The 20,364-nt window shown below is 41.0% G+C and overlaps 1 protein-coding gene across 3 annotated transcripts in view; it reads right to left on the bottom strand.

The window, feature by feature from the left end:
- Positions 1–12,689: 12,689 nt before the first annotated feature.
- Positions 12,690–20,364, bottom strand: part of LOC110498419 (lysyl oxidase homolog 3B) — a 118,549-nt gene continuing 110,874 nt past the window's right edge. For 2 of the 3 annotated variants that reach the window (XM_090211732.1, XM_090211731.1), the window contains exons 14-16: positions 19,972–20,108; positions 19,556–19,667; positions 12,690–16,882 (exon numbers count right to left, since the gene is read on the bottom strand). In XM_090211732.1, coding sequence (XP_090067858.1) covers positions 16,809–16,882; positions 19,556–19,667; positions 19,972–20,108 — 323 coding nt within the window. In that variant the 3' untranslated portion in view covers positions 12,690–16,808. The remainder of the gene's footprint in view (positions 16,883–19,555; positions 19,668–19,971; positions 20,109–20,364) is intronic. The other variant, XM_090211733.1, reaches the window with a different exon arrangement.

The following is a 20,364-nucleotide window of genomic DNA, read 5'->3' on the forward strand; positions in this document are numbered from 1 at the left end:
CAAAATAGCCTCCAACACTCTACTCAGCAAATTGGATGCAGTCTATCACAGAGCCATCCGTTTTGTCATCAAAGCCCCATATACTACCCACCACTGTGACCTGTATGCTCTCGTTGGCTGGCCCTCGCTACATATCCGTCGCCAAACCCATTGGCTCCAGGTAATCTACAAACCTTTGCTAGGTAAAGCCCCGCCTTATCTCAGCTCACTGGTCACCATAGCAGCACCCACTAGTAGCACGCGCTCCAGCAGGTATATCTCCCTGGTCACCCCCAAAGCCAATTCCTCCTTTGGTCGTCTTTCCTTCCAGTTCTCTGCTGCCAATGACTGGAACGAACTGCAAAAATCTCTGAAGCTGGAGACTCACATCTCCCTCACTAGCTTTAAGCACCAGCTGTCAGAGCAGTTTACAGATCACTGCACCTGTACATAGCCCATCTGTAAACTGCCCATCTACCTACCTCATCCACATACTGGTATTTGTTTATTTATTTTGCTCCTTTGCACCCCAGTATCTCTACCTGCACATTAATCTTCTGCCGATCTACCATTCCAGTGTTTAATTGCTATATTGTAATTACTTCGCCACCATGGCCTATTTATTTCCTTAACTTACCTCATTTGCACTCACTGTATATAGACTTGTTTTCTTTTGTTCTACTGTATAAAATGGCTGTATGTTTTGTTTATCCCATGTGTAACTCTGTGTCGTTGTAACTGTCGAACTGCTTTGCTTTATCTTGGCCAGGTCGCAATTGTAAATGAGAACTTGTTCTCAACTGGCCTACCTGGTTAAATAAAGGTGTTCTCAACTAGCCTACCTGGTTAAATAAAGGTGTTCTCAACTAGCCTACCTGGTTAAATAAAGGTGTTCTCAACTAGCCTACCTGGTTAAATAAAGGTGTTCTCAACTAGCCTACCTGGTTAAATAAAGGTGTTCTCAACTAGCCTACCTGGTTAAATAAAGGTGTTCTCAACTAGCCTACCTGGTTAAATAAAGGTGTTCTCAACTGGCCTTCCTGGTTAAATAAAGGTGTTCTCAACTAGCCTACCTGGTTAAATAAAGGTGTTCTCAACTAGCCTACCTGGTTAAATAAAGGTGTTCTCAACTAGCCTACCTGGTTAAATAAAGGTGTTCTCAACTAGCCTACCTGGTTAAATAAAGGTGTTCTCAACTGGCCTACCTGGTTAAATAAAGGTGTTCTCAACTAGCCTACCTGGTTAAATAAAGGTGTTCTCAACTGGCCTACCTGGTTAAATAAAGGTGTTCTCAACTGGCCTACCTGGTTAAATAAAGGTGTTCTCAACTGGCCTACCTGGTTAAATAAAGGTGTTCTCAACTGGCCTACCTGGTTAAATAAAGGTGTTCTCAACTAGCCTACCTGGTTAAATAAAGGTGTTCTCAACTAGCCTACCTGGTTAAATAAAGGTGTTCTCAACTGGCCTACCTGGTTAAATAAAGGTGTTCTCAACTGGCCTACCTGGTTAAATAAAGGTGTTCTCAACTGGCCTACCTGGTTAAATAAAGGTGTTCTCAACTAGCCTACCTGGTTAAATAAAGGTGTTCTCAACTGGCCTACCTGGTTAAATAAAGGTGTTCTCAACTAGCCTACCTGGTTAAATAAAGGTGTTCTCAACTAGCCTACCTGGTTAAATAAAGGTGTTCTCAACTGGCCTACCTGGTTAAATAAAGGTGTTCTCAACTAGCCTACCTGGTTAAATAAAGGTGTTCTCAACTGGCCTACCTGGTTAAATAAAGGTGTTCTCAACTGGCCTACCTGGTTAAATAAAGGTGTTCTCAACTGGCCTACCTGGTTAAATAAAGGTGTTCTCAACTAGCCTACCTGGTTAAATAAAGGTGTTCTCAACTAGCCTACCTGGTTAAATAAAGGTGTTCTCAACTGGCCTACCTGGTTAAATAAAGGTGTTCTCAACTAGTCTACCTGGTTAAATAAAGGTGTTCTCAACTAGCCTACCTGGTTAAATAAAGGTGTTCTCAACTGGCCTACCTGGTTAAATAAAGGTGTTCTCAACTAGCCTACCTGGTTAAATAAAGGTGTTCTCAACTAGCCTACCTGGTTAAATAAAGGTGTTCTCAACTAGCCTACCTGGTTAAATAAAGGTGTTCTCAACTAGCCTACCTGGTTAAATAAAGGTGTTCTCAACTAGCCTACCTGGTTAAATAAAGGTGTTCTCACCTAGCCTACCTGGTTAAATAAAGGTGTTCTCAACTAGCCTACCTGGTTAAATAAAGGTGTTCTCAACTAGCCTACCTGGTTAAATAAAGGTGTTCTCAACTGGCCTACCTGGTTAAATAAAGGTGTTCTCAACTAGCCTACCTGGTTAAATAAAGGTGTTCTCAACTAGCCTACCTGGTTAAATAAAGGTGTTCTCAACTGGCCTACCTGGTTAAATAAAGGTGTTCTCAACTAGCCTACCTGGTTAAATAAAGGTGTTCTCAACTAGCCTACCTGGTTAAATAAAGGTGTTCTCCACTAGCCTACCTGGTTAAATAAAGGTGACTATTTTCCCTTTTTTTGAAACACTTCTGCTTCATCATGTTAATTTGATAGATGTTGTTGTTTCTAAATATACATGTATAAGTAGCTATCCCCAGCCTAGTGTACAGTACAGACCTTTCCTTTGAATGGCTGAAACTATTCTAACCTCTACCATAAAGGCCTGATTGGTGGAGCCCTGCAGGGATGGTTGTCCTTCTGGAAGTTTCTCCCTTCTCCACAGAGGAACTCTGGAGCTCTGTCAGAGTGACCATCGGGTTCTTGGTCACCTCCCTGACCAAGGCCCTTCTCCCCAAATTGCTCAGTTTGGCAGGACGCCCAGCTCTAGGAAGAGGCTTGGTGGTTCCAATCTTCTTTCAGAATGCACTGTATAGGACTTGATTTATTTATTTAGTTGACTATGTGTTTTTCCATGTATGAATCTGTTATTGAATGCGGCTTAGACTCTAGGTCATTTCTTTCTGATTGAGCCGACATCTGAAATGTGTCATCCCCAACACGGTAACATTGCCTTAAAGATGCATGATCTACATGCCTGATCAGATTAAATCCAAGGATGCAAAGCTTTTCACTATAATATAATGTATCAGCTGTGAGCTCAAGATTTCTACGCTTCACATCAGGTTTTTTGAAAATGTTGACGTTTCCAAGTCTTAAAGTCAGATACAGATATACTATTCTACTATTCTTGGCACCCCAGAACAGAAACTCTCTGGTATTCTTGGCACCCCAGAACAGAAACTCTCTGGTATTCTTGGCACCCCAGAACAGAAACTCTCTGGTATTCTTGGCATCCCAGAACAGAAAATCTCTGTTATGTTACTTTCTATCCACAAGAAATGACAGTACATCAACACATGTTTCACTGTTCTTGACTGATTGGCTTATTTGGTAATGCAGGTAGTATGTTAGCGTCTTGGTAATGTATTAGATTCCTGTGTTGTTTTAAAGGTAATGTATTAGATTCCTGTGTTGTTTTAAAGGTAATGTATTAGGTGTCTGTGTTGTTTTAAAGGTAATGTATTAGGTTCCTGTGTTGTTTTAAAGGTAATGTATCAGGTTCCTGTGTTGTTTTAAAGGTAATGTATCAGGTTCCTGTGTTGTTTTAAAGGTAATGTATTAGGTTCCTGTGTTGTTTTAAAGGTAATGTATCAAGTTCCTGTGTTGTTTTAAAGGTAATGTATTAGGTTCCCGTGTTGTTTTAAAGGTAATGTATTAGGTGTCTGTGTTGTTTTAAAGGTAATGTATTAGGTTCCTGTGTTGTTTTAAAGGTAATGTATCAGGTTCCTGTGTTGTTTTAAAGGTAATGTATTAGGTTCCTGTGTTGTTTTAAAGGTAATGTATCAGGTTCCTGTGTTGTTTTAAAGGTAATGTATTAGGTTCCTGTGTTGTTTTAAAGGTAATGTATTAGGTTCCTGTGTTGTTTTAAAGGTAATGTATTAGGTGTCTGTGTTGTTTTAAAGGTAATGTATTAGGTTCCTGTGTTGTTTTAAAGGTAATGTATTAGGTGTCTGTGTTGTTTTAAAGGTAATGTATTAGGTTCCTGTGTTGTTTTAAAGGTAATGTATCAGGTTCCTGTGTTGTTTTAAAGGTAATGTATTAGGTTCCTGTGTTGTTTTAAAGGTAATGTATCAGGTTCCTGTGTTGTTTTAAAGGTAATGTATCAGGTTCCTGTGTTGTTTTAAAGGTAATGTATCAGGTTCCTGTGTTGTTTTAAAGGTAATGTATTAGGTTCCTGTGTTGTTTTAAAGGTAATGTATCAGGTTCCTGTGTTGTTTTAAAGGTAATGTATTAGGTTCCCGTGTTGTTTTAAAGGTAATGTATTAGGTGTCTGTGTTGTTTTAAAGGTAATGTATTAGGTTCCTGTGTTGTTTTAAAGGTAATGTATCAGGTTCCTGTGTTGTTTTAAAGGTAATGTATTAGGTTCCTGTGTTGTTTTAAAGGTAATGTATCAGGTTCCTGTGTTGTTTTAAAGGTAATGTATTAGGTTCCTGTGTTGTTTTAAAGGTAATGTATTAGGTTCCTGTGTTGTTTTAAAGGTAATGTATTAGGTGTCTGTGTTGTTTTAAAGGTAATGTATTAGGTTCCTGTGTTGTTTTAAAGGTAATGTATTAGGTGTCTGTGTTGTTTTAAAGGTAATGTATTAGGTTCCTGTGTTGTTTTAAAGGTAATGTATCAGGTTCCTGTGTTGTTTTAAAGGTAATGTATTAGGTTCCTGTGTTGTTTTAAAGGTAATGTATCAGGTTCCTGTGTTGTTTTAAAGGTAATGTATTAGGTTCCTGTGTTGTTTTAAAGGTAATGTATTAGGTTCCTGTGTTGTTTTAAAGGTAATGTATTAGGTTCCTGTGTTGTTTTAAAGGTAATGTATTAGGTTCCTGTGTTGTTTTAAAGGTAATGTATTAGGTTCCTGTGTTGTTTTAAAGGTAATGTATCAGGTTCCTGTGTTGTTTTAAAGGTAATGTATCAGGTTCCTGTGTTGTTTTAAAGGTAATGTATTAGGTTCCTGTGTTGTTTTAAAGGTAATGTATTAGGTTCCTGTGTTGTTTTAAAGGTAATGTATTAGGTTCCTGTGTTGTTTTAAAGGTAATGTATTAGGTTCCTGTGTTGTTTTAAAGGTAATGTATTAGGTTCCTGTGTTGTTTTAAAGGTAATGTATTAGGTTCCTGTGTTGTTTTAAAGGTAATGTATCAGGTTCCTGTGTTGTTTTAAAGGTAATGTATCAGGTTCCTGTGTTGTTTTAAAGGTAATGTATTAGGTTCCTGTGTTGTTTTAAAGGTAATGTATCAAGTTCCTGTGTTGTTTTAAAGGTAATGTATTAGGTTCCCGTGTTGTTTTAAAGGTAATGTATTAGGTGTCTGTGTTGTTTTAAAGGTAATGTATTAGGTTCCTGTGTTGTTTTAAAGGTAATGTATCAGGTTCCTGTGTTGTTTTAAAGGTAATGTATTAGGTTCCTGTGTTGTTTTAAAGGTAATGTATCAGGTTCCTGTGTTGTTTTAAAGGTAATGTATTAGGTTCCTGTGTTGTTTTAAAGGTAATGTATTAGGTTCCTGTGTTGTTTTAAAGGTAATGTATTAGGTGTCTGTGTTGTTTTAAAGGTAATGTATTAGGTTCCTGTGTTGTTTTAAAGGTAATGTATTAGGTGTCTGTGTTGTTTTAAAGGTAATGTATTAGGTTCCTGTGTTGTTTTAAAGGTAATGTATCAGGTTCCTGTGTTGTTTTAAAGGTAATGTATTAGGTTCCTGTGTTGTTTTAAAGGTAATGTATCAGGTTCCTGTGTTGTTTTAAAGGTAATGTATCAGGTTCCTGTGTTGTTTTAAAGGTAATGTATCAGGTTCCTGTGTTGTTTTAAAGGTAATGTATTAGGTTCCTGTGTTGTTTTAAAGGTAATGTATCAGGTTCCTGTGTTGTTTTAAAGGTAATGTATTAGGTTCCCGTGTTGTTTTAAAGGTAATGTATTAGGTGTCTGTGTTGTTTTAAAGGTCATGTATTAGGTTCCTGTGTTGTTTTAAAGGTAATGTATCAGGTTCCTGTGTTGTTTTAAAGGTAATGTATTAGGTTCCTGTGTTGTTTTAAAGGTAATGTATCAGGTTCCTGTGTTGTTTTAAAGGTAATGTATTAGGTTCCTGTGTTGTTTTAAAGGTAATGTATTAGGTTCCTGTGTTGTTTTAAAGGTAATGTATTAGGTGTCTGTGTTGTTTTAAAGGTAATGTATTAGGTTCCTGTGTTGTTTTAAAGGTAATGTATTAGGTGTCTGTGTTGTTTTAAAGGTAATGTATTAGGTTCCTGTGTTGTTTTAAAGGTAATGTATCAGGTTCCTGTGTTGTTTTAAAGGTAATGTATTAGGTTCCTGTGTTGTTTTAAAGGTAATGTATCAGGTTCCTGTGTTGTTTTAAAGGTAATGTATTAGGTTCCTGTGTTGTTTTAAAGGTAATGTATTAGGTTCCTGTGTTGTTTTAAAGGTAATGTATTAGGTTCCTGTGTTGTTTTAAAGGTAATGTATTAGGTTCCTGTGTTGTTGTAAAGGTAATGTATTAGGTTCCTGTGTTGTTTTAAAGGTAATGTATCAGGTTCCTGTGTTGTTTTAAAGGTAATGTATCAGGTTCCTGTGTTGTTTTAAAGGTAATGTATTAGGTTCCTGTGTTGTTTTAAAGGTAATGTATTAGGTTCCTGTGTTGTTTTAAAGGTAATGTATTAGGTTCCTGTGTTGTTTTAAAGGTAATGTATTAGGTTCCTGTGTTGTTTTAAAGGTAATGTATTAGGTTCCTGTGTTGTTTTAAAGGTAATGTATTAGGTTCCTGTGTTGTTTTAAAGGTAATGTATCAGGTTCCTGTGTTGTTTTAAAGGTAATGTATCAGGTTCCTGTGTTGTTTTAAAGGTAATGTATTAGGTTCCTGTGTTGTTTTAAAGGTAATGTATTAGGTTCCTGTGTTGTTTTAAAGGTAATGTATCAGGTTCCTGTGTTGTTTTAAAGGTAATGTATCAGGTTCCTGTGTTGTTTTAAAGGTAATGTATTAGGTTCCTGTGTTGTTTTAAAGGTAATGTATCAGGTTCCTGTGTTGTTTTAAAGGTAATGTATCAGGTTCCTGTGTTGTTTTAAAGGTAATGTATCAGGTTCCTGTGTTGTTTTAAAGGTAATGTATCAGGTTCCTGTGTTGTTTTAAAGGTAATGTATTAGGTTCCTGTGTTGTTTTAAAGGTAATGTATCAGGTTCCTGTGTTGTTTTAAAGGTAATGTATCAGGTTCCTGTGTTGTTTTAAAGGTAATGTATCAGGTTCCTGTGTTGTTTTAAAGGTAATGTATCAGGTTCCTGTGTTGTTTTAAAGGTAATGTATTAGGTTCCTGTGTTGTTTTAAAGGTAATGTATTAGGTTCCTGTGTTGTTTTAAAGGTAATGTATTAGGTTCCTGTGTTGTTTTAAAGGTAATGTATCAGGTGTCTGTGTTGTTTTAAAGGTAATGTATTAGGTTCCTGTGTTGTTTTAAAGGTAATGTATTAGGTTCCTGTGTTGTTTTAAAGGTAATGTATCAGGTTCCTGTGTTGTTTTAAAGGTAATGTATCAGGTTCCTGTGTTGTTTTAAAGGTAATGTATTAGGTTCCTGTGTTGTTTTAAAGGTAATGTATTAGGTTCCTGTGTTGTTTTAAAGGTAATGTATCAGGTTCCTGTGTTGTTTTAAAGGTAATGTATCAGGTTCCTGTGTTGTTTTAAAGGTAATGTATCAGGTTCCTGTGTTGTTTTAAAGGTAATGTATTAGGTTCCTGTGTTGTTTTAAAGGTAATGTATTAGGTTCCTGTGTTGTTTTAAAGGTAATGTATCAGGTTCCTGTGTTGTTTTAAAGGTAATGTATCAGGTTCCTGTGTTGTTTTAAAGGTAATGTATTAGGTTCCTGTGTTGTTTTAAAGGTAATGTATCAGGTTCCTGTGTTGTTTTAAAGGTAATGTATTAGGTTCCTGTGTTGTTTTAAAGGTAATGTATCAGGTTCCTGTGTTGTTTTAAAGGTAATGTATCAGGTTCCTGTGTTGTTTTAAAGGTAATGTATTAGGTTCCTGTGTTGTTTTAAAGGTAATGTATCAGGTTCCTGTGTTGTTTTAAAGGTAATGTATTAGGTTCCTGTGTTGTTTTAAAGGTAATGTATTAGGTTCCTGTGTTGTTTTAAAGGTAATGTATTAGGTTCCTGTGTTGTTTTAAAGGTAATGTATCAGGTGTCTGTGTTGTTTTAAAGGTAATGTATTAGGTTCCTGTGTTGTTTTAAAGGTAATGTATCAGGTTCCTGTGTTGTTTTAAAGGTAATGTATTAGGTTCCTGTGTTGTTTTAAAGGTAATGTATCAGGTGTCTGTGTTGTTTTAAAGGTAATGTATTAGGTTCCTGTGTTGTTTTAAAGGTAATGTATCAGGTTCCTGTGTTGTTTTAAAGGTAATGTATTAGATTCCTGTGTTGTTTTAAAGGTAATGTATTAGATTCCTGTGTTGTTTTAAAGGTAATGTATTAGGTTCCTGTGTTGTTTTAAAGGTAATGTATTAGGTTCCTGTGTTGTTTTAAAGGTAATGTATCAGGTTCCTGTGTTGTTTTAAAGGTAATGTATTAGATTCCTGTGTTGTTTTAAAGGTAATGTATTAGATTCCTGTGTTGTTTTAAAGGTAATGTATTAGGTTCCTGTGTTGTTTTAAAGGTAATGTATTAGATTCCTGTGTTGTTTTAAAGGTAATGTATCAGGTTCCTGTGTTGTTTTAAAGGTAATGTATTAGGTTCCTGTGTTGTTTTAAAGGTAATGTATCAGGTTCCTGTGTTGTTTTAAAGGTAATGTATCAGGTTCCTGTGTTGTTTTAAAGGTAATGTATCAGGTTCCTGTGTTGTTTTAAAGGTAATGTATCAGGTTCCTGTGTTGTCTTAAAGGTAATGTATTAGGTTCCTGTGTTGTTTTAAAGGTAATGTATTAGATTCCTGTGTTGTTTTAAAGGTAATGTATCAGGTTCCTGTGTTGTTTTAAAGGTAATGTATTAGGTTCCTGTGTTGTTTTAAAGGTAATGTATTAGGTTCCTGTGTTGTTTTAAAGGTAATGTATTAGGTTCCTGTGTTGTTTTAAAGGTAATGTATCAGGTTCCTGTGTTGTTTTAAAGGTAATGTATCAGGTTCCTGTGTTGTTTTAAAGGTAATGTATTAGGTTCCTGTGTTGTTTTAAAGGTAATGTATCAGGTTCCTGTGTTTTAAAGGTAATGTATTAGGTTCCTGTGTTGTTTTAAAGGTAATGTATTAGGTTCCTGTGTTTTAAAGGTAATGTATCCAAAGGTATACAGACACACAACACAGTCAGTCAGTCAGTCTGTTGTTTAATGTATAATAGCCTAATGAATATCCCTTATCTCAGTCTGGCATAATAATCCTTTAGCACCTGGAAACACTGGACAATAAATACATTCACAAATATGATTCACTTTCAGGTCTGTGCTGTATCAGGCCGAATCCGACCCGAGGTAAGAGCTCGTAAATGGAACGTTATTCCCTTTTCATGTACCCTGTCTGTGTATTCTGACCTTGAACATCAGCATGAGAATAGCACCCTGTCTGTGTATTCTGACCTTGAACATCAGCATGAGAATAGCACCCTGTCTGTGTATTCTGACCTTGAACATCAGCATGAGAATAGCACCCTGTCTGTGTATTCTGACCTTGAACATCAGCATGAGAATAGCACCCTGTCTGTGTATTCTGACCTTGAACATCAGCATGAGAATAGCACCCTGTCTGTGTATTCTGACCTTGAACATCAGCATGAGAATAGCACCCTGTCTGTGTATTCTGACCTTGAACATCAGCATGAGAATAGCACCCTGTCTGTGTATTCTGACCTTGTACATCAGCATGAGAATAGCACCCTGTCTGTGTATTCTGACCTTGAACAACAGCATGAGAATAGCACCCTGTCTGTGTATTCTGACCTTGAACATCAGCATGAGAATAGCACCCTCCCTGTCTGTGTATTCTGACCTTGAACTACAGCATGATAATAGCACCCTGTCTGTGTATTCTGACCTTGAACAACAGCATGAGAATAGCACCCTGTCTGTGTATTCTGACCTTGAACATCAGCATGAGAATAGCACCCTGTCTGTGTATTCTGACCTTGAACATCAGCATGAGAATAGCACCCTGTCTGTGTATTCTGACCTTGAACATCAGCATGAGAATAGCACCCTGTCTGTGTATTTTGACCTTGAACATCAGCATGAGAATAGCACCCTCCCTGTCTGTGTATTCTGACCTTGAACTACAGCATGAGAATAGCACCCTGTCTGTGTATTCTGACCTTGAACAACAGCATGAGAATAGCACCCTGTCTGTGTATTCTGACCTTGAACATCAGCATGAGAATAGCACCCTGTCTGTGTATTCTGACCTTGAACATCAGCATGAGAATAGCACCCTGTCTGTGTATTCTGACCTTGAACATCAGCATGAGAATAGCACCCTGTCTGTGTATTCTGACCTTGAACATCAGCATGAGAATAGCACCCTGTCTGTGTATTCTGACCTTGAACATCAGCATGAGAATAGCACCCTGTCTGTGTATTCTGACCTTGAACTACAGCATGAGAATAGCACCCTGTCTGTGTATTCTGACCTTGAACATCAGCATGAGAATAGCACCCTGTCTGTGTATTCTGACCTTGAACATCAGCATGAGAATAGCACCCTGTCTGTGTATTCTGACCTTGAACATCAGCATGAGAATAGCACCCTGTCTGTGTATTCTGACCTTGAACATCAGCATGAGAATAGCACCCTGTCTGTGTATTCTGACCTTGAACATCAGCATGAGAATAGCACCCTGTCTGTGTATTCTGACCTTGAACATCAGCATGAGAATAGCACCCTGTCTGTGTATTCTGACCTTGTACATCAGCATGAGAATAGCACCCTGTCTGTGTATTCTGACCTTGAACAACAGCATGAGAATAGCACCCTGTCTGTGTATTCTGACCTTGAACATCAGCATGAGAATAGCACCCTCCCTGTCTGTGTATTCTGACCTTGAACTACAGCATGAGAATAGCACCCTGTCTGTGTATTCTGACCTTGAACATCAGCATGAGAATAGCACCCTGTCTGTGTATTCTGACCTTGTACATCAGCATGAGAATAGCACCCTGTCTGTGTATTCTGACCTTGAACAACAGCATGAGAATAGCACCCTGTCTGTGTATTCTGACCTTGAACATCAGCATGAGAATAGCACCCTGTCTGTGTATTTTGACCTTGAACATCAGCATGAGAATAGCACCCTCCCTGTCTGTGTATTCTGACCTTGAACTACAGCATGAGAATAGCACCCTGTCTGTGTATTCTGACCTTGAACAACAGCATGAGAATAGCACCCTGTCTGTGTATTCTGACCTTGAACATCAGCATGAGAATAGCACCCTGTCTGTGTATTCTGACCTTGAACATCAGCATGAGAATAGCACCCTGTCTGTGTATTCTGACCTTGAACATCAGCATGAGAATAGCACCCTGTCTGTGTATTCTGACCTTGAACATCAGCATGAGAATAGCACCCTGTCTGTGTATTCTGACCTTGAACATCAGCATGAGAATAGCACCCTGTCTGTGTATTCTGACCTTGAACATCAGCATGAGAATAGCACCCTGTCTGTGTATTCTGACCTTGAACATCAGCATGAGAATAGCACCCTGTCTGTGTATTCTGACCTTGTACATCAGCATGAGAATAGCACCCTGTCTGTGTATTCTGACCTTGAACAACAGCATGAGAATAGCACCCTGTCTGTGTATTCTGACCTTGAACATCAGCATGAGAATAGCACCCTCCCTGTCTGTGTATTCTGACCTTGAACTACAGCATGATAATAGCACCCTGTCTGTGTATTCTGACCTTGAACAACAGCATGAGAATAGCACCCTGTCTGTGTATTCTGACCTTGAACATCAGCATGAGAATAGCACCCTGTCTGTGTATTCTGACCTTGAACATCAGCATGAGAATAGCACCCTGTCTGTGTATTCTGACCTTGAACATCAGCATGAGAATAGCACCCTGTCTGTGTATTTTGACCTTGAACATCAGCATGAGAATAGCACCCTCCCTGTCTGTGTATTCTGACCTTGAACTACAGCATGAGAATAGCACCCTGTCTGTGTATTCTGACCTTGAACAACAGCATGAGAATAGCACCCTGTCTGTGTATTCTGACCTTGAACATCAGCATGAGAATAGCACCCTGTCTGTGTATTCTGACCTTGAACATCAGCATGAGAATAGCACCCTGTCTGTGTATTCTGACCTTGAACATCAGCATGAGAATAGCACCCTGTCTGTGTATTCTGACCTTGAACATCAGCATGAGAATAGCACCCTGTCTGTGTATTCTGACCTTGAACATCAGCATGAGAATATCAACGCTATTCGTTTGGGTTGGAGATCTAAGACATGAGATGTGTCTACAGATACGCTGTATTCTAACATTAAAAGGTACACAGTATTTAAAGGGATGGCTTCAGATATGCTGTATTCTAACATTAAAAGGTTTGCAGTATTTAAAGGGATGGCTTCAGATACGCTGTCTTCTAACATGAAAAGGTGTGCAGTATTTAAAGGGATGGCTTCATATAAATATACTGAAAACCCTATTGAATAAAAACTCCATGAGAAAATCTGTTGGGCAGCAAGTGGGAGGGTTTTCCTCGGTTGAATGATGTTTATTCAGAGCGCAAGGGAACCACGCCTGCAGAGCGCAAGGGAACCACCGCAAGGGAACCACCGCAAGGGAACCACGCCTGCAGAGCGCATTACGAGAATGAATAAGCAAAGTCTGAATACCAAATTCTGAGAAGCGTGTAGGAAAGGCCTGCGGGGGGGGGAAAGTGTAAATTCCTACATCGGAATCGTCCCCTTTGCGTAAAAGCAAATCCAAACTATATCCCCATAGGAGATCCACAACCAGCTGAAATCATAAGAGACCACTAGGTCCCACTAGGTCTCACTAGGTCTGAGCACCGTGTTAAAACACCCGGTGGTACAATCAGGCACAATGACACACTGACTAGGGATGGATGGTTTAACACTTGACTAGGGGTGGTTTAACACTTGACTAGGGGTGGATGGTTTAACACTTGACTAGGGGTGGATGGTTTAACACTTGACTAGGGGTGGATGGTTTAACACTTGACTAGGGGTGGATGGTTTAACACTTGACTAGGGGTGGTTTAACACTTGACTAGGGGTGGATGGTTTAACACTTGACTAGGGGTGGATGGTTTAACACTTGACTAGGGGTGGTTTAACACTTGACTAGGGGTGGATGGTTTAACACTTGACTAGGGGTGGATGGTTTAACACTTGACTAGGGGTGGATGGTTTAACACTTGACTAGGGGTGGATGGTTTAACACTTGACTAGGGGTGGTTTAACACTTGACTAGGGGTGGATGGTTTAACACTTGACTAGGGGTGGATGGTTTAACACTTGACTAGGGGTGGATGGTTTAACACTTGACTAGGGATGGATGGTTTAACACTTGACTAGGGGTGGATGGTTTAACACTTGACTAGGGGTGGTTTAACACTTGACTAGGGATGGGTGGTTTAACACTTGACTAGGGGTGGATGGTTTAACACTTGACTAGGGGTGGTTTAACACTTGACTAGGGGTGGATGGTTTAACACTTGACTAGGGGTGGTTTAACACTTGACTAGGGGTGGTTTAACACTTGACTAGGGGTGGATGGTTTAACACTTGACTAGGGGTGGTTTAACACTTGACTAGGGATGGATGGTTTAACACTTGACTAGGGGTGGATGGTTGAACACTTGACTAGGGGTGGATGGTTTAAAACTTGGCTAGAGGTGGTTTAACACTTGACTAGGGGTGGATGGTTTAACACTTGACTAGGGATGGATGGTTTAACACTTGACTAGGGGTGGATGGTTTAACACTTGACTAGGGTGGTTTAACACTTGACTAGGGGTGGTTTAACACTTGACTAGGGGTGGGTGGTTTAACACCTGACTAGGGGTGGATGGTTTAACACTTGACTAGGGGTGGGTTAACACTTGACTATGGGTGGTTTAACACTTGACTAGGGGTGGGTGGTTTAACACTTGACTAGGGGTGGATGGTTTAACACTTGACTAGGGGTGGTTTAACACTTGACTAGGGGTGGTTTAACACTTGACTAGGGATGGATGGTTTAACACTTGACTAGGGGTGGATGGTTTAACACTTGACTAGGGGTGGATGGTTTTACACTTGACTAGGGATGGATGGTTTAACACTTGACTAGGGGTGGATGGTTTAACACTTGACTAGGGGTGGTTTAACACTTGACTAGGGGTGGATGGTTTAACACTTGACTAGGGGTGAATGGTTTAACACTTGACTAGGGGTGGATGGTTTAACACTTGACTAGGGGTGGATGGTTTACCACTTGACTAGGGGTGGATGGTTTACCACTTGACTAGGGGTGGATGGTTTAACACTTGACTAGGGGTGGATGGTTTAACACTTGACTAGGGGTGGATGGTTTAACACTTGACTAGGGGTGGATGGTTTAACACTTGACTAGGGGTGGATGGTTTAACACTTGACTAGGGGTGGTTTAACACTTGACTAGGGGTGGTTTAACACTTGACATGGGGTGGATGGTTTAACACTTGACTAGGGGTGGATGGTTTAACACTTGACTAGGGGTGGTTTAACACTTGACTAGGGGTGGTTTAACACTTGACTAGGGATGGATGGTTTAACACTTGACTAGGGGTGGATGGTTTAACACTTGACTAGGGGTGGATGGTTTAACACTTGACTAGGGGTGGATGGTTTAACACTTGACTAGGGGTGGTTTAACACTTGACTAGGGGTGGATGGTTTAACACTTGACTAGGGGTGGATGGTTTAACACTTGACTAGGGGTGGATGGTTTAACACTTGACTAGGGGTGGATGGTTTAACACTTGACTAGGGGTGGATGGTTTAACACTTGACTAGGGGTGGATGGTTTAACACTTGACTAGGTGTGGTTTAACACTTGACTAGGGGTGGATGGTTTAACACTTGACTAGGGGTGGATGGTTTAACACTTGACTAGGGGTGGATGGTTTAACACTTGACTAGGGGTGGTTTAACACTTGACTAGGGGTGGATGGTTTAACACTTGACTAGGGGTGGGTGGTTTAACACTTGACTAGGGGTGGATGGTTTAACACTTGACTAGGGGTGGATGGTTTAACACTTGACTAGGGGTGGATGGTTTAACACTTGACTAGGGATGGATGGTTTAACACTTGACTAGGGGTGGTTTAACACTTGACTAGGGATGGGTGGTTTAACACTTGACTAGGGGTGGATGGTTTAACACTTGACTAGGGGTGGATGGTTTAAGACTTGACTAGGGGTGGTTTAACACTTGACTAGGGGTGGATGGTTTAACACTTGACTAGGGGTGGTTTAACACTTGACTAGGGGTGGTTTAACACTTGACTAGGGGTGGATGGTTTAACACTTGACTAGGGGTGGTTTAACACTTGACTAGGGGTGGTTTAACACTTGAATAGGGGTGGATGGGTTAACACTTAAGAATTAGATCTTCACTATGATCTATAGTAGAACTGCATGGAGATCAAAGAGGTTGATAAAGGAGGTGTCTTTACATCTGAGCCATAACAGCTTTTGTGACAGCGGCACCATTGAGGACATTCTCTATGACTTCTATGAGTCGGTTAACAAACATGCATACTGCCCCCTGGAGGCTGTGTCTTTACAGGTATAAAGACAAGGTTGGGGATTTACTGCCCCCTTGGAGGGTGTTGTCTGAACAGGTATAAAGACATGGTTGGGGATTTACTGCCCCCTGGAGGGTGTTGTTCGAACAGGTATAAAGACATGGTTGGGGATTTACTGCCCCCTGGAGGGTGTTGTTCGAACAGGTATAAAGACATGGTTGGGGATTTACTGTCCCCTGGAGGGTGTTGTCTGAACAGGTATAAAGACATGGTTGGGGATTTACTGCCCCCTGGAGTTACGGAATGTTTGCTCAGGAGTATAATTCATTGGCGGATCCCTCCTGATGACCTGGGCGGAATCATGTGATCCTTCCTTAACCAATAGGAAGTCCCACCCAGTTGACTACTTCAGTATGGTGAAAGTCCTCAATGGGGCTGCTGTGCTTTAGGGCTTTAGGGCACTAGAGCTCTCTATCCAAGTCTATGAGGAGAGGCAGTAGAATGGTTCTCTGACTGATGCCTCATGCTGTTAGAAAAATGAGGTCTTCTCCTGGAGCACCTTTCAAAACTAGACTGGCTATAAAAATAAAACTTCATTCATAACTTAAACAAAACGTGAATGAAAAAGGTTGCATATCAATAAATCATACATTAAGACTAGTTGTATGAAAGCTTATGAATTGTTCTTCTGTCACGCAATGTAACATAATATACTCACATTTGAACAAAACATCTAAAGTAAGTTTGTTTTTGAAAACAAAGCACTGAGTATTCCAGTATAATATAATAATAATACTAACTGAGACACACACCAACACATTCACAATACAACATGACTTTGGCATGGATCCTTCAGATCAGACTGCTGCCTTGTGGAATTTAGGCGTGTGATTGGTTGGTTGCTTTGTGATGTGATGATAAATGGTTGGTTCTGATAGGTAGCTAGGTGATGAAGTGTGATTTGGTTGTCCCATTGTTTAGCATGGTGAAAGGCATCAGCCCTCCTCGTTGGCTTGTACATGGGTCTGGAACAGATTGGTGTATTGCTAGGAGGATTATGAGATCTGATTGTTGAACTGCCCTGGGTACTTCTCAAACCTCCTCTCTGCCTCCTCACTGAAGGCATCACCTGTAGGGGCAATGACACAACAGAACACAATAGTCAGAGACAGAAAGCAATGGAAGAGTCTGGAACAAGAGACAGAAAGCAATGGAAGAGTCTGGAACAAGAAACAAAACGTAAGAAGAGTCTGGTACAAGAGACAAAAGGCAATGGAAGAGTCTGGAACAAGGGACAACAGGTAAGAAGAGTCTGGTACAAGAGACAGAAGGTAAGAAGAGTCTGGAACAAGAAACAAAACGTAAGAAGAGTCTGGTACAAGAGACAAAAGGCAATGGAAGAGTCTGGAACAAGGGACAACAGGTAAGAAGAGTCTGGTACAAGAGACAGAAGGTAAGAAGAGTCTGGAACAAGAGACAAAAGGCAATGGAAGAGTCTGGAATAAGAGACAGAAGGTAAGAAGAGTCTGGAACATGAGACAAAAGGCAATGGAAGAGTCTGGAACAAGGGACAAAAGGTAAGAAGAGTCTGGTACAAGAGACAGAAAGCAATGGAAGAGTCTGGAACAAGAAACCAAAGGCAATGGAATAGTCTGGAACAAGAGACAGAAAGCAATGGAAGAGTCTGGAACAAGAGACAGACAGCAATGGAAGAGTCTGGTACAACAGACAGAAAGCAAGGGAAGAGTCAGGAACAAGAGACAGAAAGCAATGGAAGAGCCTGGAACAATAAATAAAAGGTAATGGAAGAGTTTGGTACAAGAGACAGAAGGCAATGGAAGAGCCTGGTACAAGAGACAGAAAGCAATGGAAGAGTCTGGACACTTAACACGTACGTCTGAAATGGCACCCTATTCTCTATATAGTGCACTAGACAAAAAGTAGTGCACTATATAGGTAACAGGCTGCCCTTATAGATCCAGGTCAGTAACAGGATGCCCTTATAGACCCAGGTCAGTAACAGGCTGCCCTTATAGACCCAGGTCAGTATCAGGCTGCCCTTATAGACCCAGGTCAGTAACAGGCTGCCCTGTAAGTTCCAGGTCAGTAACAGGCTGCCCATATAGACCCAGATCAGTAACGGGATGACCTTATAGACCCAGGTCAGTATCAGGCTGCCCTTATAGACCCAGGTCAGTAACAGGCTGCCCTTATAGACCCAGGTCAGTATCAGGCTGCCCTTATAGACCCAGGTCAGTAACAGGCTACCCTTATAGACCCAGGTCAGTATCAGGATGCCCTTATAGACCCAGGTCAGTATCAGGCTGCCCTTATAGACCCAGGTCAGTAACAGGATGACCTTATAGACCCAGGTCAGTAACAGGATGCCCTTATAGACCCAGGTCAGTATCAGGCTGCCCTTATAGACCCAGGTCAGTAACAGGCTGCCCTTTCAGACCCAGGTCAGTAACAGGCTGCCCTTATAGACCCAGGTCAGTATCAGGATGCCCTTATAGATCCAGGTCAGTAACAGGATGCCCTTATAGACCCAGGTCAGTAACAGGATGCCCTTATAGACCCAGGTCAGTATCAGGCTGCCCTTATAGACCCAGGTCAGTAACAGGCTGCCCTTTCAGACCCAGGTCAGTAACAGGCTGCCCTTATAGACCCAGGTCAGTAACAGGCTGCCCTTATAGACCCAGGTCAGTAACAGGCTGCCCTTATAGACCCAGGTCAGTATCAGGCTGCCCTTATAGACCCAGGTCAGTATCAGGCTGCCCTTATAGACCCAGGTCAGTAACAGGCTGCCCTTTCAGACCCAGGTCAGTAACAGGCTGCCCTTATAGACCCAGGTCAGTAACAGGCTGCCCTTATAGACCCAGGTCAGTAACAGGCTGCCCTTATAGACCCAGGTCAGTATCAGGCTGCCCTTATAGACCCAGGTCAGTATCAGGCTGCCCTTATAGACCCAGGTCAGTAACAGGATGACCTTATAGACCCAGGTCAGTAACAGGATGCCCTTATAGACCCAGGTCAGTATCAGGCTGCCCTTATAGACCCAGGTCAGTAACAGGCTGCCCTTTCAGACCCAGGTCAGTAACAGGCTGCCCTTATAGACCCAGGTCAGTATCAGGATGCCCTTATAGATCCAGGTCAGTAACAGGATGCCCTTATAGACCCAGGTCAGTAACAGGATGCCCTTATAGACCCAGGTCAGTATCAGGCTGCCCTTATAGACCCAGGTCAGTATCAGGCTGCCCTTATAGACCCAGATCAGTAACAGGATGACCATATAGACCCAGGTCAGTAACAGGCTGCCCTTATAGACCCAGGTCAGTAACAGGCTGCCCTTATAGACCCAGGTCAGTATCAGGCTGCCCTTATAGACCCAGGTCGGTAACAGGATGCTCTTATAGACCCAGGTCAGTAACAGGCTGCCCTGTAAGTTCCAGGTCAGTAACAGGCTGCCCATATAGACCCAGATCAGTAACAGGATGACCATATAGACCCAGGTCAGTAACAGGCTGCTCTCTTATAGACCCAGGTCAGTAACAGGCTGCCCTTATAGACCCAGGTCAGTAACAGGCTGCCCTTATAGACCCAGGTCAGTATCAGGATGACCTTATAGACCCAGGTCAGTATCAGGATGACCTTATAGACCCAGGTCAGTAACAGGCTGCCCTTATAGACCCAGGTCAGTAACAGGATGCCCTTTCAGACCCAGGTCAGTAAGTCAGTAACAGGCTGCCCTTATAGACCCAGGTCAGTTTTCCATAACAAATATAGAGGTAGAGCTTCTCACCCATATGGCAATTGTGAAGCCAGATCCGGTGTCCGTCGTATTTGCAATTGCATTTCATGGCATTGTTGGTGAAGTCACTCTCTGCCACTTCAAAGTTTGGATTGATCACAATCTGAAATGATGGAACATCAAACACAATGAGTAAATAATATTGAGTTCACATCATTAAGCCACTGTTCTTCTGTCACTCCGTAGTCTGCACTTAGTCTGACTTTTCAAAGGGTCCAATTAAATGCAGACAGAATATCAGCAGCACAAGTTTGATTTTGATACTTTTTGGGGAAGCACGGTTTGACAACTCATATGTGTAGTTTGCAATATTTATAACCTCACGCAGTTTCCAGTTTTTCGATGTTTAGTCTGATTCAGGGCCTCCCCACGATGTTTTAACAGCAATAGAAAACAAGGTTGTTCACCTGTAAGATGTAGTTTCCTGGTTTGATGTCGGTGATGTCGATCCACTGGCAGTCGATGTCATGGCGATACAGGTCCCAACACCCCACGGTGATGCCCTGCTCTCCGAAGTTAGCACACTCATACCTCTTAGAGATACCTGGAGAACACAGAACCCTCATACCTCTTAGAGATACCTGGAGAACACAGAACCCTCATACCTCTTAGAGATACCTGGAGAACACAGAACCCTCATACCTCTTAGAGATACCTGGAGAACACAGAACACTCATACCTCTTAGAGATACCTGGAGAACACAGAACCCTCATACCTCTTAGAGATACCCAGAGAACACAGATTACACCAATTAGACTTCTACCACCAACAATTACACATCCTCCAAAACAGGATACAG

The sequence above is a fragment of the Oncorhynchus mykiss genome, chromosome 19 (assembly GCF_057628025.1).
Source record: "Oncorhynchus mykiss isolate SJ-2025 chromosome 19, ASM5762802v1, whole genome shotgun sequence".
NCBI classification, from domain to species: domain Eukaryota; kingdom Metazoa; phylum Chordata; class Actinopteri; order Salmoniformes; family Salmonidae; genus Oncorhynchus; species Oncorhynchus mykiss.